At 44.4% G+C, this 18,843-nt stretch overlaps 1 protein-coding gene across 3 annotated transcripts in view; it reads right to left on the reverse strand.

Moving 5' to 3' along the window:
- LOC119163047 (uncharacterized) overlaps positions 1–18,843 on the reverse strand; it is a 512,110-nt gene that overhangs the window by 134,229 nt on the left and 359,038 nt on the right. For all 3 annotated transcript variants that reach the window (XM_037414982.2, XM_075874279.1, XM_075874278.1), the window contains 2 exons: positions 4,291–4,335; positions 1,610–1,750 (listed from right to left, as the gene is read on the reverse strand). In XM_037414982.2, coding sequence (XP_037270879.2) covers positions 1,610–1,750; positions 4,291–4,335 — 186 coding nt within the window. The remainder of the gene's footprint in view (positions 1–1,609; positions 1,751–4,290; positions 4,336–18,843) is intronic.

Below are 18,843 nucleotides of genomic sequence, written 5' to 3' on the forward strand. Positions count from 1 at the left end.
TGCACTTGAAGTTGTAAAAGACTATGTCTACTTAGGGCAAGTAATAACCGCAGAGCCGAACCACGAGATTGAAGTAACTAGAAGAATAAGAATGGGGTGGAGCACATTCGGCAAGCACTCTCAAATTATGACAGGTAGATTGCCACTATCCCTCAAGAGGAAGGTATATAACAGCTGTATCTTGCCGGTACTTAGCTACGGAGCAGAAACCTGAAGACTTACAAAAAGGGTTCAGCTTAAATTGAGGACGACGCAGCGAGCAATGGAAAGAAAAATAATAGGTGTAACCTTAAGAGACAAGAAGAGAGCAGAGTGAATTAGGGGACAAACGGGGGTTAAGGATATCATAGTTGAAATAAAGAAGAGGAAATGGACATGGGCCGGGCATGTAGCGCGTAGACAGGATAACCGCTGGTCATTAAGGGTAACTAACTGGATTCCCAGAGAAGGGAAGCGGGTTAGAAGGAGACAGAAGGTTAGGTGGGCTGATGAGATTAAGAAGTTTGTGGGTATAAATTGGCAGCAGCAAGCACAGGACCGGGTTAACTGGCGGAACATGGGAGAGGCCTTTGTCCTGCAGTGGACGTAGTCAGGTCGATGATGATGATGATGATGAAAAAATGCAGTCGTCGCATCCAGGATTGAATACCGCGACCTGCGGTTCAGCAGTCGAGTACCTTAGCCAGTAGACTAGTGCGGCGAGGCCTAGGTGTAATTTTAAAAAACAAGAGAGCAGAGTGGGTCAGAAAACAAACCGGCATTCAGAATATCACAGTTGAAATCAAGAAGAAATGACCGGGCACATAGCGCGTAGGAAGGACAGCCGCTGATAACTGACTGGATTCCCAGAGAAGGCAAACTCGTGAAGGGGAGACAGAAAGTTGGGTGCGCAGATGAGATTAGGGAGTTTGCGGGTATAAAGTGGTGGCAGCAAGCACAGGAGAGAGACGACTAACGGAACATGGGAGAGGCCTTTGTCCTGCAGTGGGATTAGTTGAGCTGATGATTACGATGATAATCTTCTACACTTAATATGGAATCCTTTGGAGTGCTTGATGCGCTTAGAATGATAATTCTTTACCCGTTGAACATTATTTGAGCTAAGCTGGAGTGCATGTACATTTGGGCACCAACAGAAAATGGGGTCTATTCTTGACTGGGAATATTTTACCAATCGGGATCCCAACTAGTCCCAGTACCCAACTAAGAATGCATTCCCAACTGGAAATGAGTTTTTTAAACCAGTTGTTGAACCAGTTGAAACCAGTTGGATTCCCAGTTACAAATTTTCACCTGGGATGAGGGACGATCATGAACTACGTTGACAAAATGTCAGCGTCATGGTGCCGTAAATAGGCTATGGCAGCACTTATAGATCATTCTTGCACAGTTTTTGGCCAGCTACAGATATGCCTAACCGAAAAGGTCAGCTTCCATCATTGCATGCACACGTAGAACAAACACAAGAAGGTGTTGAAGCATTTTAAGCACCCAAAAGCAGAATCCACCATCTTGTTGTGTTCCCTACTTCATTGCATGCCTTATCAATTGCATTTAAAACTGTCTAAATTGCAAAAAAATCAAATGAAACGGCCACATCAATACGTGCCTCGAGGCAGGAGAGTGTTCCGTCTTGTAGTCGCATGTAGCGGCGCCTCCAGGGGTTCCAGTAAGTAGCCTTCTTGCGGTTGGAAGGCATTACGTCCAAGTATCCTTCGCGGTTGATGCATGCTGCACAGTCCCGTGAACCCTAGGCCATAAGAGTCAAACCCACTTAATTACTTAGCTTGCTGAATCAATGCACCTACTGCTGCTGCTGCTCAGAATAAGGGTGTAGTTAAGCATCCCTACAATGAAGTCAAGGCTTGTGTGAATATTACGGCATTTGAATCAACTTCATCATGAATTTCAAATAGCCTAAATATTCAAGTACAGTAGAACCCCGCTGATACGTTTTTCATGTGACCGTAAAAAAAAACAAAGGAGCCGGGAAACGCAAGAGCCGAGAAACGCGAAAAATTGAGAAATAAGAGTAGTGGTGAACTGCACATAGTTTAATTTTAATTATTTTGCTTGAAAAAATCATGCAGCATTGCCTGGCGCATCTTCTCACGCCCGACAAGCACAAGGCATTTTTCAAGCACCTGTAGTGCCATGTGGCTCTTGCCATCGTCACTGGTGCGCACATATCTTCGCAATAAATCCAGTGCCGCTACAACCAATGAGGACGTTGGCTCCGGTATTCCTTCCACCTCCTCCTCAACTTCCTCGTCGCTGGCGCACGGATCGGCGCACTCAGCCACGATGTCGTCGACGGATAACATCGTGGAGGTGACAATGGCATCGCCAACAGAAGCGTAGTCACTGTACGCGATTCCACTGGCACCAACAGTCTCCATGGCACTGTTCAGTTCTGCGAACGCACTGTCTATTTGGAGCGTTGGAAGTGTAAAGGCACTATGGAAGACTATTTGGAGCGTTGGAAGTGTAAAGGCACTAACTATGCTGCACGGTTGTATAACCTGCGCAACGACCGACACGAAACAAAGGCAATGCGAGAAGACTGCAGCAAGCACGGGTAGCACGGGCACACATGGGCGATGGTGATGGCGCTGCGCGATTCGGTGGCGATAAGTTTAAGCCAGCGTGACATCCCAAGAAAACAAAATCAGGTCTCGGAGACCTTACGTTTACAGATGCCAAAACCAATTTTAGAGCCCCAACGCGTCATAGACACAATCTTTTTAGAGTGCAAATACGGATCTCAAAGGTCATGCTTTTGCTGGCATGAACCGAAAATATATCATAGGTGTTGCCCCCCGCACTTTGGGCGGCCAATCCCATCGTCAAGCCACCAAGCCAAGCTACATGAAAGACAACACGGCCGCTCGGGCCGGCGCGTCGTGACACTTCGCAACGTATGATGCGGGAACGGTCCGGTCCCACAGTTGCGACGCAGCAGCGGGGTTACCAATGCATTGGATCCCATGGGAGCTGTGTCGGGACTGGCCAAAAACGACGTAACAGCCAGGAAAACGCAGCACACGGGAACGCAACAGCGAGGTTCTACTGTATTTGAAATAAACAATGGACATCTTTCAATACGTGCAACACACCTAAAAAGGGGGCTTCGCTGCAGCATGAGCCATTATGACATGAAGCCTCCCACTCAAGAAAAGTCCATACTGCCACAAACCCACACTTCAAGGCTAAGCACGCATATCACGTACACCTAGATTAATTTTTTTTTTCATGTTAAACAGGCTTCTATCGACTAAGTACGGTAAATTTTAAGGGGTAACTTAGTTTACTGCTTTTAACTTCCACACTAAGGTTATTCAAAACCTGCTACTACTATATACAAGTGACTTCAAAATTATTTACTGCTAATAACCATACACTTTGACTTGACTTGAACAAAAAAGGAGATCTTCGGACAATCTTTAACGAACACTAAAGGCAAATATTAAATCCACAATGACTGTTGAAGTAGGGGTCCAGAAACCTTGTAATGCTACTTTTGTGCCAAGGAAATGCTGGTCTTGAATTAAAGTCAGATTTTGGTTGTCTGCACGGCAATATTAATTGCGCTTCGAATCTTCCACCTGAAAACAGGCCTCTTGACATTGCAATTTTCTTGGCCAACGTTGCCAGACATTACTGTGCAGCTGCCCACACTAGTAGCAGCAGAACGAAAGTAGCCGGAGCCACAGCAGCAACAACGGCCATTGAAGCTTGCCGGAATGGATGGCGTTGGACAACGAGACATTGGCTCACAATGCTGGCGCACAGGCACAGACAGCACTCAGCCACTTCGAGCGTACAGGTTCGTTCTGGAAAGTTACATAGATTTCTTTCCTGCAGCTCAAGAGGCATACACCATTCGGGCATCTATCAACATCACATGCACATACCGGTTGGGACTTTAGCGTCCAATGAAGTGCACTAATCTACATATTTATGTAGAGCATTACCGCCCACTCCAAAGCCACAGTTTGTCAGCAACGAAAAGTGCATAAAGAGTGGCCCACACTGACGCTCAGTTCTGATCTACGTAGCAGCTCATTGACACAATGTCGAGGTAAGATTACATTGTATTGCTAAGTATCACATAAACATTATCCAAGTGCTTCATTGAACGAGTGGCGTGTTACAGTGAACTTCAAGCAGCAACAAAGCAGTAGTAAGTTCTCTGTGATGTTAAAACGTCTTTAAAACAAAGAATACAAAAAAAAGGAAAGGCAGGCTTTCTGCATAAACAAAGGAGTACAAAGAAATGGCAGACCATACCTGGTGAGGCATTTCGATTCTGTACAGTTCCTTTAGGAGGTCCGTCTGAATGAAATGAAATATTAAAAGGCATGAGAACATGATTCGCTAGGCCAAAATGAAGTGCTTCAGCATCACAATTAGTTGCGGTAACCCACACAGCTGGCGACAAAAATTGGCCACGCCAGCCAGCTGCTATTTCCAACAAGCCGAGTTTATTGTCAAACCTTACTATACCAAGTCTCAAGTTTTCTCATTAGTATATAAAGCTTATAATGTAAGTCGTGAATATCCACTCTACGACCGATACTGTACTTTAACCAAAACAACCTTTTTCAACCGCAGCAGTTACACAAAATCTGTGCAGCATGCAGCCTCACATGTGCGAGAATCGAGCATGCGATGCGTGGTGTGCACAACCATGTATATTTCGGAATCTTACAAAAATTTAATGTCGGAAGATCCATGTTGCCAATGAAATTAAAGCGAAGAGGGGGGGGTATCTATAAAAAAAGCACTATGGCAGAAATTCGCCGACTACTTTTCAGACTGCCTCGATTATGCGCATTGCACACAATCTATGTCGAATCACGTCCGAAATTTCATGCCCTGAAAGACACCGACCGTTAGATTTCCCAAACATGCACCAGATTTCATCACAAATTTCTCGAGACACACTCAATGTAATCGCGAACCTCAATTCGAGTGCTACATGTGCCACCCTCGTTATCATCAACGATATGTATCCCTTCTCTTCAAGTGCAGCCACTGCAAAGAATTTCATTGTTTCAGTACCAAACCGCAACTTAGATTGCACGCAACTGTGACCAAATTGCAACCAAGCCTTATTACCTGCCATTCAGCATGTTGTCACGAGAAGTTTGCTCCAGACATGAAGGTCGGGCATAAAAAAAAATTGCACACAAGCACTAAACCAACAACAGTCTGCAAGATATGAAGCTTGTGTTCGCAGCTGGGAGATAAATGTTCACAAAAGCCCACCAAGCTTCTGTAAGACCGCGCACTGGCAGCAAAGGCAAAAGCTGAAGCAATAAAGCCGTAGAAGTTTTAAATTTACAAATGGGGTAGCAAATGGGATATCAGTAGCAAGCTCGATAACTTCCAACACTTTTCCCGACAGGAAGCTCTGAATGCAGTTGATGAAGATGGGACCACATATGTGACATTGAGCCACGCGCGGCTGGCAAGCGACCGGAGACACACTAGACAATTATAGTTTACTGTTAGCGTGATAGCAGGGTAAAGGAAATGACATAACTGTGCAGCAAACCTTTGTTGCAGACAACCTGTATAGTTTAGCAGGATAGCGTTTATGTGGTTTACATGCCCCAGCTGGGACAGTGGGGCCACCTATTGAAGAGTTGATAAGTTAAGAACAGTGAAAAGAGAAAGAAAACAAGAATGTTTGCCTGTGTCACTGCGCGAAGCATTGTTACAAGTTTATTTAGTAATAAAAAAGGTCAATAAAAATAAACCACGCAGCAAACGTGAAAACATTCATGTTGCCGATTTGTTTACATCGATCTTCTAGTTAGGCCAAGAGACGTTCAAAATGGAAAGCTATCTAACAAATTACGCTAGCTTATTCGTAATACTCAGTCATCGAAGGTAACTGAAGGTCAGCAAAGCCATTTTAAACAGTCGTTTGGCACAAATGAAATGAATCTTTCAAAAACTATGCCAACATCACTTCGAAGCGGACATCCGAAAGCGCTGCCATGTTTACGTACACTACGTACACCCCACTAACACGGTAATGTTAAATCTGAAAACTAGCATGCATACCGTAAGCGGTATGGGTAACGTACGTATCTGTGCATGCGCACTTCAATCCCGCTATCACAGTAAACCAACTTTCCCGCTAAGCCCGGTATACTATATCTGTCTACTAGCACAATGTAGCCACACCAACCCTGGTGCAAAGGTTTATCTGTCGCCTATAGGCAACCACCAGCCCTCCTCTTTTACTCCCCAGGCAATGTGCTGCGCTCTCTTTTTCCTTTTCCTCCCTCTGCCCTTCGTTTGTTCACTACGCATAACCTCCTCCTCCGTAACAACCTCCTCACTCGCTCCCCAGTGGCTCACCCAGCGCACTTGCTTTCAGATATGCACTCGCTACCGTATTCAGCACAAAGATTTTTGAGTAACCGCATTATAACCGGCGTTTCATTTTGGAGGTGGCACAATAAGCAGTATGCGTATACAAGGGGTTCTAGGGTAGGGTAAACGAGAGTCGAAAAAGATTGCAGGGTAACCAGTCCTGCCCTATTAGCGGTTACGTTATTAGCAGTTCGCACAATTTCAGAAATCTTCCCAATGGCCATTGGCCTCATAAATATACAGTTGACTCCTGTTAAAACGAACTAGAAGGAACCACGGACTTCGTCTTATCAGAAGTCCGGCTTACCTGAAGTGCCCCCTTAAAAAGGCATGCTAGCATGCCAAGTTCATCCAATTCATCTAAATGTGTTTCTTGACAACACAGAATGGGGTAGACTTACAATTGGCTAAAAATAACAAGGAAAAGCATTTTTTTTGGCTAAAATTGATAAATAGTACGCCTTTCACAGCCCTACTTTGACAATGCTAAAACAATAAAGAAAGGCAGATATATGCTCTTCAATGTATTGATAACACATTTTAACAATAAACACGTAGCAAAGCCCTACTTTGACAAGCCCTACTTTATCAACTTCAAAGAATAAAAAATTATTCTCTCCTGGCAATTAATTTCTTTAGGTGAGCCTGCTTTGCTAGCTCTAATATCACTTTTGTAAGAGTCTTGATCGTGTGCCAACAAAGACAATATACGCTGAGCTGTTTAATAAAGTGTGAGCTTTTCTTCAAGTACAGATATTTTCCTGTTTTCAGCCCATAGTAACTCTTCGTTATCTATGTGCAGTTGAGGATCTCCATTCGCACTACTCACGGTCACAAGCCTCGTGCACACGAAAAAGACTAAACACAGCTGTATGTTGTGTGCAAAATAACCTTCCTTTGTCATGCGCTTTCATGATGAAAATGGTGCTGCACAATTTGCACTTTACTGGGAACAGATACTATGCGCGCAGGCTCTATGCGAAACAATGCGAACTGCCGCCAACATCTACTCTTGTGAGATGGCGATGACAACGCATCTGACTTCTTTTACGGGAGTCCTAGTGCTGCAAACATGGCATCGGTTTCGTATGCGATTGTAAAGCACAAACAATTTTTGTTTGACACCCCCTCCCCAACCCCCAGCCATTTTCCCCTTTGTACACAGCAGATAAGATGCCTCACAGGGGCCCTAAGCTTTGATGTTCTGCTGTTCTCCTTTGAGCTCAAGCTGGGAAGCCAAAGAACATGGGGAGATTACAAAAGGATGCAAAGTCTTGGATCCTTCCTCAACTATTGCATCCCAACTTTTTTAGATGCGAAGTATCTCTTCCTAAAGTCTATGTCCCGCGACTTTGGCGTTCGCACTCAGACTACACATGCGCAACTTCTTTCCTCTCCTACGCTTTCGCCTCGCAACGCCGACGCAGGGAGCTTCTGCTAACCTACGCTTTCTCTTCCATCTCTTCTAGGCATTCCTCCCCTCAGTGCTTACACTGCCATTGCGCATGCACATCTCCTGCCTCTCACTCCACTCTTCTACGCTCCCCCCTCTTGCCTTGCAATGCCGACGAAGGCAGTATCTGCTAGCGAGTTTCTTGATTGAAAAAAAAAAAAAAAAAATGACTGCTTATGCTGCACAACTGTTCACTGGTCACCCTGTATATATAGGCACAGGATCTTGACCTCCAAGGTAGTGCCAGTGGAAGATTTTGCCTGTGCATTGTTGAATGATAAAAATCTGCAGCGTGCACATTAACTAAAAGCGGACTGCCGGTCTCTGTGTCCAATCTGAGTCTTCTGTCTTTCACTGCCCATTAGCAGCAATTGGCATCTTCTGGTAAGAAACACCAGTGCATCACTGCATGGTTTGCGCCTCCCCAGGTTTCTCTCCCGTGAAACGACGCGATGAGAGCCAGCATCAACGTCGCGCCGCCAGTGTAAGCGGTACTGCCCACTGCTTCGCATCTACACATGGTTTCTTTCAGCGGGTGATGACATGATTTCTTTGTTGCTTATATATATATATATATATATATATATATATTGAGGAAAACCAAGAACAGTACAATACAGTATAACTACAGAAGGCTAAAAAAGATTGATATTGATTGATTGATTGATATGTGGGATTTAACGTCCCAAAACCACCATATGATTATGAGAGACGCCGTAGTGGAGGGCTCCCAAATATTCGACCACCGGGGTTCTTTAAGGTGCACCCAAATCTGAGCACATGGGCCTACAACATTTCCGCCTCCATCAGAAATGCAGCCGCCGCAGCCGGGATTCAATCCCGCGACCTTAGGGTCAGCAGCAGAGTACCTTAGCTACTAGACTACCGCGACAAAGCCAGCTAAAAAAAAAGAGAGTTCAATGCCATGTAGAGGTGACCTATTGGAATGAGAATTCAGCAAGGTCAAAATAACTGATTGGCGACAAGACAACCTCCTCCAGTAGACTATTCAAATCGTGGCATGTCCTTGGGAAAAACGAATGCCTATACAGACGAACCCCGCTACAACGAAACTGACGAGGGGCAGAAAAAATTTCGTTGAAGCGAAAACTTCGTTGTAGTGAAATCAAATAAATATACCTGATCTGAGGTAGCAAATCGTAGGAACATTTATTCTCAAAATTCAAAAAGTGTCTGCTGCTTCTTATTCTTTCCTAGCAGTGTCACGACGCAATGCTCACCCATGCATAGCGAGGCCATGGTAAAAAGCCCATTGAAACAACGCCTAAAACTGCTTTCGTGAACAAACCAAACAGTTGCATTAACACGTTAATACCAGCAGCTGTCTGTCGTCAGAGTGTATCTGACAACGCCGAGATGGAGGCAGGGTATCATGAAGGAGTGTATCTGACAACGCCGAGATGGAGGCAGGGTATCATGAAGGGGTGACTTTTGCCTTAGTCTTATTATCCATCACTCGCGGCTAGCTGACTTTGTTGATAATGCAGACAAACAGCCGCTCTGATTAGTTACCACACTGGCCAAGCACGAACAAAACTATAAGCATTGGCATCGGAAAAGGCATCATTCCGCAGTTACACCCAAGAGCTGTGTGAAAAAAACCATGAACTAAGTGACTGAACTTCAGCTTCGGATCGTTTGCCACTCAAAAGCAGGCCAGTGGAAAAAGCAGGGCAGTCTCAATGTCATCGCTACCAAGCAATGGTGGCTCCCATGCTTGCTGAACACTGTAACTTTGGGTGGTGCCAAAGGGTGTTTTAAACTTCGTTGATGTATTTTCATGTTCTGAAAATGCATCACAGTATTAAAAATTGTGTTTACTGTAAAGAAATAAATCTTTGAGCATGGAATTTCATCGTGAAATTTTGTTGAAGCGAGACGGCAGAAGAAAAAGTGTTCGTTGTAACAACAATATTTGTGCATTGGCTCCTATGAACTGCTGTTTTTTCGTTATGGCGGAAATTTCATTGAAGCTGAATTCATTGTAGCGGGGTTCAACTGTACATGGTAATGCGACAGCTATATTCTCTGACCTTTAAAAAAACAATCGTCTTAAGCAAATTTTTTTTGCATTGAATCTATGAGAAATGAATGTTCCCATGTTTAAGCGAGAATTTCCCTAAACCGAATATGTTTTAAAAAAGTGCCGTGTATTTCAATGTTATAAATTTCAAAACATTCGGTGTTTCAGAATAACATATAGAATTTTATCGCCCTTATATTTTAAGCACACTTAAGTGTAACGAATTAGAAATATCAGAAAATACAACATTGCAAACAATGCCCAGCTCCACCTGTACCACTATCATCATCAGAATGCCTGCTCATTTATATTCACCTGCAATATTCTGAATGTGCACTAGTCCTTATCCCCATTACCTGTAATTGAAGAAGCTCTGCCTCCCTGCCCTGGTTTCATTGGCCAGCTAAGTCGGCACACTTGCCCCATGGCTACTTTGCACATTTTAGCCTTCAAATGTGTTTATTTCTCTTCGTGACAGCTGCAAAGTTCATACATATTTCCAAAAGAAAAATTCAAGAATATCTGCAGGGTTAGTACATATTTCCAAAAGAAAATTTCAAGGATATTCATAGACTTTCCAGGACCTATACTGCAGGTTTTTTAAGGACTCAAAGTGGCATGCAAAGATGGAGTGTACTTACTCTAAAATGATCATAAATGACTAACTTTATTACACTTACAATAAATATATGGATATCAGAATTCTAACAAAATAGTCTACATCTTGATAACACCTCTAGATCACAACACACGATGAATGCTTACAAAAGAGATTGAGGTTTCTCGAGTTAAGCTTGAAGCACACCAAGTGTAACCAGAATGCCTTGCAGAGTTACTTCATTTATACAGTTAAATCTCATTAGTGCGTACCCGCTTTAAGCACACTAATGATTAAAACATAGTTGTGACAAATCCCCGGCCAAGTCTAATAGAGACTAATGCATTCGCGGACCGCTTAAGTCGTAGTATTCGGCTCATGTTTAGCGGTTAGTCTGTATTAACTGCGTACCACAACACTATTTAGCACCCCAAAATTTTACTGTGCCCCTCAACTTGTAGACACCACAATGTGCCGTGAATGGTTTTCCGTCATGTTGACAAGTGCGAAGATCAGCCGATAAGTTATTCCACTCCAGCGCGATTGCGGCGATGACAGTGCGAGTAATCATTGGCGAAAAAACGAAGGTAAGATGGTGACCACCGACAAACATGCCGGTATGACTTATCGCCGGCGAGAAGCTTTATCACAGTAAGCATTCCCCGTCTGCTCAGGCATGCGTGTGGCGTAGCGTCACTTTAGGCCTACTACATGCTTTTAGTAGGCGACTACCTGAACGCACTGGGCCGCCGATCGCTGTTGCATCGTTTTGCGGGACCGTGTTCAAGCATGCGGGCACTCAGAAACACCTTGCTGTATTATGCCAACACGCTCACTGTACAGCAAGAGTAGTGCTGTCATTACCATGCTGAACATTTTTATTTAGCGACAGCCCAAACGCGCCTCCGTCCTCTGCCAGGACTGCTGGAGCGTTGCATTAACCCAGCAGGCTACTCACCGAATCTGTGCATGGCTTGAAGCGGAGAGGGTGTACTCTGCGGCATGCAATGCCACACAGAACTTTGCCAAAAAGAACTGCGTCAGTTTTCGCTAAGAAGCAGACCGCAGAAAAACTGTATCACGGACAGCCAATTGTGTCCCGGATCCTGCAGTAGTTTCAAAATGTTCATCGGTGTCGCCACGGCATGCTATCGAGCGGTTGTGCGAGAGTTAGAAACTTTTCTGTACTTTGAAAAAAAAAAGAAAGAAATGGCTTTGCGATGGGCCCTTTAATCAATGTTTCCTGTGACACTGAGTTTTTGCCTTTGTTGGCGACGGTGGCGCATGTCAGGAGATGCAAATTTGTAGCTGGTGGTCAATGTGCAGTACGTTTCATGCGTAGTTATGCCGCCGTCCCCGGCAGCTACATATCAACGGGGTTTCACTTTATAAGGCTTTTGTATATACCACAATGATGTTAATAATGACTAGCTTGGATCTATATGCAAGTCTTAAACAAAGCAAAAAAAAAAAAGCTCTCAGCACAAAATGCACCCAATTTTTCGGAAGGCAATTAACAGACTCTGAACACAACTGCTTTGTTTCAGTGGTTGTTTACATGCTCCTCCATTTGAAGCAGCACTTATCCAGGCTGCCACTACGAAAAGGGGAGTGCTACCTCAAGGACAACACTTTTGCCGTGCTTCCTGCCGACAAGAAGGGAGGGTTTGCTGTTCTTTCTTTCGAACTTTTCAATTCCATTGCACATAAAGCTGTTTCATCAGTATTCAAGTGCAATGACAATGTTGTTATTTCTAAAGTCAAATCTGAGGCAAGAACGATGTGTGAAAAGATTAACCTCACTAAACTTGCTAGTACCATAACAAACAATGAAAAAAACATTTTCTTGATGCATTCTTCAGTGCGAAAAAACATAGGCCTGAAAACCCATTTTGTGTTATTGTTTCAGAAAATGGCATATGGCAAAAAAGTGTTGCGTTGTTTTTATGAAGCAAGCTTCGCCTTATAGCAGTACAGGGCCCGTTTATCATGAAAATTTTCAGTGAAGTTCTTAATTTTATCTAACTTCATTCTAATCAGTGTATGTGCACATTTTCCATACATGTATGTTGTTCGCTGCTTTGTGGATCACTTCTTAGTTCTGTAGAAGAATGTATGATAAGTATTGGTAATGTTGAATGTTGAACCCCGCTACAACGAATGCCGCTTCAACAAAATTTCCGCTTCAATGAAGTATTTCTTATTGCCCATCAGCTTGCCAAAGAAGTCAATGCATACCAATTTTTCGGGCTTGTGTTCGCTTCGACAAAACTTGTGCTCAGCAGCACTTGGCTTGAAAATTTGTTCAATGATTAGGTCAGCACATTGCAAATCGTACAACGTTTCATACGTTGACGATGCTTTGTTTTACCACAAAAAAAGCAAACATTGCAACGCCGGTAAACAATGTTATAAGGGAGCGACATTGATTGGTGGTGATGAGGATGTGACTGGCTGCCTTGCGACGCAGCGCTGTCCGACTTTGCCAAGCCGGAGATACAGCCAACCCACATCCATGCCAGATCGTCTGTGACCGAAGCTGCTGAGGCCTGTTGAGGCAATCAATGCACCTCATTAGTGCTTGTGTGTTCGCGTGTGTACGACTCGGTGCCCTTATGGCAGGAAAAAGCAAATTTGTTCCTCTTCAAGTGAAGGCACGAATCATCAGCGAAGCTTCAACTGGCAGAAAAAAAGGAGATGTTGCTGCTGAATTCGGCATTACCAACAGCACGCTGTCCACAATTTCGAAGATGAAGGACACGATCACCTGTGCTATTTCTACAGAAACATCCCCAAAGTGCAAGAAGTTGACGCCATCGGCAAACGAGAATCTTGAGAAGGCATTGTACACACTTGGTTCCTTGACATGCGTGCCTATCAGTGGAAGTATGTTGCAGCAAAAAGCACTGAAATATGCTTGCATTCTAGGCACTAAATACTTTGTTGCAAGCACAGATTGGCTGACATGTTTCAAGGCCCGGCATGACATCGTGGGAAAAGTGTTGTGCAGCGAGTCTGCGGCTTTAGACGCCAATGGTTCCAGTGACTTCAGCGTCATCTGCTTTGCCAGATATACTGGAAGATTATGCTTCATCTGAGATTTTTAATGCGCATGAGACAGGACTTTTTTATGAACTGCTTCCGAAAAAGAGTGCACATGAGGGGCCAACTATGCAACGGGGGGAAGCACAGCAAGAAACGTGTGACTCTGCTTCTCTGCACCAAACTTGGATGGTTCAGATAAACGCTGCCCTCTTGTCATCGACAAGAGCTTGAGGCCTCGATGCTTTGAAAACAGCAGAATCTTGCCAGTAAAGTATGTAGCAAACAGAGAATCAAGGATGACACGGGCCATCTTCTATGATTGGATAAAAGCGTTAGACCGTGACACGAAGGCCCAAAACTGCAAGGCGTGCTTGCTATTTACAACTACTCAGCTCATAATGTTGATGACGATGAGCTGGGCAACGTGCGCATTTTCTCGTCCAACTGCACGGCTTTGATTCACCCATTAAACCAGGGTATAAGTCACAGCATTAAATGTGCTTATCCGCAATGCCTCATTCAGCAACAGTTGCTGAATATTGACACAGGGTGCCAGACCAAAGTTGATTTATTAATGGCCCTACAAATGGTTGCCGCAGCATGGATGGTGACCCGAAGAAGCGTCATAGAAAATTGTTTCGCACGCGCCGGCTTTAAGCCTGACACTGAAGTTATGACCAACTTGTCAATTGAACTCGATGAAGACGACGATCGTGGCAGAGTGGAGCCACCTTCCAGAGGTTGTGGCCTGGGCAGCCCTTTGAGACACAGGAAATATATCAGAGGATGCAAGCATGGATCAGTTCTTCGCCGTTGATGCAGAGGTTATTGCCTATGAGAAGCTAACTGATGAGGCCATTATAGATGAAGTTCGCCATGACAGTGCTTCGTCGGATGATGAGTGTGAAGCTCAAGACGCTTTGGCGCTGCCTCCTGCGTTGACTGTAATGAATGCATTTGATGTAATTCGCGATTTCTTTGGCTTCCACGATGAAAACATCGCGGTGCAGCAGATCAACGACTGCGAGCATCGCACCACAACGCTGATGCAGAAAGGAAGGAGGCAAACAAAGCTGACAGACTTCTTTCGCAAATAAACTATGGTTGTGACATTTACAGTTAAATGTGACAGTGCTCGGGGACAGATTTCGCCACAATGAAATTTCTGCTCCAACGAAATTTTTAGTGCATCCCTACAGTTTCGTTGTAGCAAGGTTTGACTGTAGTATAACGTTTCAGAACAGTGCTGGTGTGCGGTCTACTAATTTTTTTGAACTTCTATCCCTTTATTTGAGAGCTACCTTTATCCAATGACACGGGAAGCCCAACCTTGAAAAGGAGGGGATATGCGTCGGTCCATGTATTGCTCGTACTTTAAGTGAATTGTTTTTAGCAAAGCTTGACAAAACCGTTTCCGGTGGCCTTGTGACAACAGAACCATGCGCATGTTTAGATTTGTTGATGACTTCTTCATTCTTCTTGACTTTGACGCCATGTCCTGTGCCCTAGACATCCTCAATTTCATCAAGAAGCGGTTTCAACTCCACGCTGTAATTGTGAGTTTCCAAATAACAATACTCACAGATATTTATAGATATTGCCTTCACCTTTCACCAAAACCACACTAATTCGGCTTACCAGTCAAGGGGAAACACAGCCCCGTTTCTGTACCACTCTGCCCACACAAAACTTGTGAAAAAAGGCATTGTAAACTTGTGTTTTAGCAACGCTCTACAGATGTCTTGTCCCCATTTAACGACAGCTAGATTTAGAAATTTAAAAAACAAACAAAAAGTTTTGCAGAAAATTTGGTCAACAAGCTTCAATTCTCGGAACAAGCCCTCCCACATGTTGAGTCAGTAAGGCCTCGGAAGCTTGCTGTAGTTCCTTATCTGAATGGAATCTCCCACAACTTGAAAAAGGTTGAAGAGCGGGCCAATGTAAACGCGATTCTTTCTGCCCCGAAAGAGCTGTCGCTTTTGTGTACCAAGGATGCTTTAAGTGCAAAACTAGGTTGTTCCAGAAGGCATAAAATCCCGTTTGTCACAGTTCTGAAAATATAGTCTATCAGATACCTTTTCCATGCAGCAAACAATACCTAAAACAAACTGGCCGCTGTATTAATGACCTGCTCTGTGAACATGCTTGTAATGTCAGGAATGGTTGCGATGGGTTCTTGGCAATACGTTGCAACATGTGTGTCTGCAAACTGCTTTCGCATGTCGCTGTAATCGTTGGAAAAAATGGAAATACAGTGAAACCTCGTTAAACGGTAGTTGGCCGGAGCTCGGAAAAAGTATGTACTAAACGGTAGTACTGCTTAACCGAAATAGCGTCAGGTCGCTCACTTACCTGTCAAAAAAAGAAACCTTCAGGGAGTGCAATGAAAGAACAAAAAACCTGCAGTAATTTATTAACTTCGCGTGACAAACTTTGTAATCTTCATTTGACGACGCGGCGGCCTAGCAGCAACGACAGCGGCCTCAAACTCACTTATGCTGTGAGCCAGCTTTTCCGCCAGCCCCCTCTTCTTGGCAAATACCCGCATGACGCTGACGCAATGCGCAGCTTCGGCCACTGTCGGACCTGGATCATCCGTGTTGTCGCTTTCCCTGTCGTCCTCATCACTATCATTTGGCGACACTTCGACAACCGAGGCAACAATGGCTTCGTCGGACATGTCCGGAGATGTCTGCACATCGCTGTCTGCGTTTCTGAAGTCGGGGAAGGAAATGCCTTCCGTAACGCCCTGCCGCTCCAGCACTTCAGCTAGCAGAGTTTTGCAAGCTTCGTCTACGATGTCCGAAGTCTGGTCGACGGTGTCACTGGCGTCATCTGCGTCGCCCGCACACACACTGAAGCCAGCACGCTTGAAGCAATTTTGAACTGTCGTTGCATCAACCTGCCGCAACAAGTATTCGAGCAGGTGAATCGTGCCAATCAGGTCGATGGAGAATAATTTGCCACATTCAATGGTGAGAAGAAATCTGCGCAGCAGATTCTTCTTGTAGAGCTGTTTTACAGCTACATCCGAAAACGCCGAACCGCGTAGCCAGCACCTTTTCGCAGTTGCAGCAGCACTGCGGAGCAACTTCTCTCTGGAATTCCAAATTCCACACACCGTGGTTAACGGCAGGTCCTTTTCGCGTGCCAGCACCGATTTTTTCGTGCCACTTTCAATAGCATGAATTATGTCTAACTTCTCCTCTATTTTCAGCACTTGATGCTTTTGTCCCAGCTTCGGCATGACGCAAGTACGAAGCAGCACAAGCACACATACACAACACGTGAAAAACGCAGCGAGAGCTGTACAGCACGGATCAACCAGAGAACACCTATGCACGGCGCCAAAGGAACAAAGAAAGCAAAGAAAGCAAAGCAAGCGCACACCGTGTTAACGTGTTTGTGCAAAGCGCCATCGCGTGGACAACACCAGAAGCCTAGGCGATCCAGTGCTTCTCGTTGCAGAAAAATCCAAGAGATGGCGCTCACCAACACAGCCGCCATCATCATCAATACAAACAAGCGAGGCGTGTTACGATCTCTGGGGCTTGCTGTTCTGTCGGGACGCCCATCGGGGACGACATGCCGCGGCGACTGCGCAACGAAAATTGGAAAAACTACTTATTAACCGATACATACGCGAAAAGCTGGTACGGCTTACGCAGATACGAAATGCATTATGTTCAATGGCCGCCGAGTCGGGGATTTGACTTCACTACTTTTAAAACAAAGCTACTGTTTACGCGGGTGCGGTTTAACGAGGTTTCACTGTAAAACAACAAGAGGAATTATCAAGGCAGCGAGAATTTGCAAATTATGGCTGAACTGCATCAGCACTTCCTTTCTCGAGCTTTGTGAAAAAGAATCGTCTTTCCTGTGAATGTGAGATTTTTGCACATGGCAGTTGTGGGATTCTCAATTGCTTTGTTTGTTCTTTACATTTTGAGAGTACAGAGAAACCACGATTATACGACTTTCAGGGAACCATGCAAAACCGCCATATAATCCAGGCAACGTATAATCGAAGAACTAAGAATATAGGCAGTTACCCTCAGCATTGCCCAAAAAATAGGTACAGAACACCTCAATAAGCCCATGATATGACCTTGTGCCAGTGCAAGAAAGGAAGATTAAATTATTTTTGACAGTTGTAGCTATTGGCAGCATTACTTAGTTGAAGAAGGTGCAAGCAAATCTTTATTCTCAACCTTAAAAAAATATTGAATCAAACACGCATATTTCTATCGATAAATACAGTCCAAAAATTACTTGCACGTAGAAACGAAACAGAAACCACGTTGAAAACAACCTCCCATCAATATCATCGCTATCACATAACGGCAACGAACTAAGAGTTTGCACAGCATGCCTTTGTGTAAGAGTTGGCAGTTCCGCTTATTATAAGCAGATTTGGGCTTGTTTTCTCGCCAAGACGCTTGTAAATTTTTATGGTCGCTCATCGCGTTTTTTTTTTTTTTTGCTTACCTGCACTTTTCTGAAAAATAATGTTGCATGGCCCGGCACGCAATTGGTTATCAAAAACACGGCGAAACTACTGTAGAGTGGTTTGTTGGGCAAGCTGGTTCATCCTTACTGTAGGCTTTGTGCAAAATACGAGGACAAGAGTAGGACTACGCACACACACAGCGCAAACTATCAACTGATTTCATCTAACCTGTCTTTGCAATACAGGGAGTGCGGCTGTGCCCCCTTGTTATCAGAAGCCAAGGTGCTGGATTACGTGAGAAAGTTGGGCGAGAAATTGAGGAAGCGTTTTTTATCAACAGAACGGGCGAGACATGCGTAGCGAGGTCGTCTATCCTACTGCATGCCAATAGAGATAGATTACCTGAGCTCCTTCCACTGATTACATTTCCTGTTTGATTATGTGACTATTGACTCGATTTTTTTACGTGTATATGTATATGTGTGCCTTTCGAATGAGTCAGTTGATAGTTTGCGCTGCGTGTGTGGTAGTCGTAGTGCATTGCTAAGGCTTCGAAGTGGTCAAAGTATGGCAAGAAGTATTTTAAAGAGTGAGAAAAGGAAACGCAGCTCAAGGACTGGATACATCCAGTCACCGGAGATGATAAAAAAAGCTGCGTTGCAAGTGTGACATTCACGCTCATCATGCCGACCTCTTTCAGCAAATGCTACAGAAAAACACGTGAGGAACTCTCGGCCTCTTTCTAGTACAGGTTTGACCACCATGGGTTACATAATTGAAGTTTTTGCGCACACACACAAGGACACAGAAGAAGGGAACACAAGGACCAGCGCAGACTAACAACTGATTTTTATTCAGTAAGA

This window comes from Rhipicephalus microplus, chromosome 9, assembly GCF_043290135.1.
Source record: "Rhipicephalus microplus isolate Deutch F79 chromosome 9, USDA_Rmic, whole genome shotgun sequence".
NCBI classification, from domain to species: Eukaryota; Metazoa; Arthropoda; class Arachnida; order Ixodida; family Ixodidae; genus Rhipicephalus; species Rhipicephalus microplus.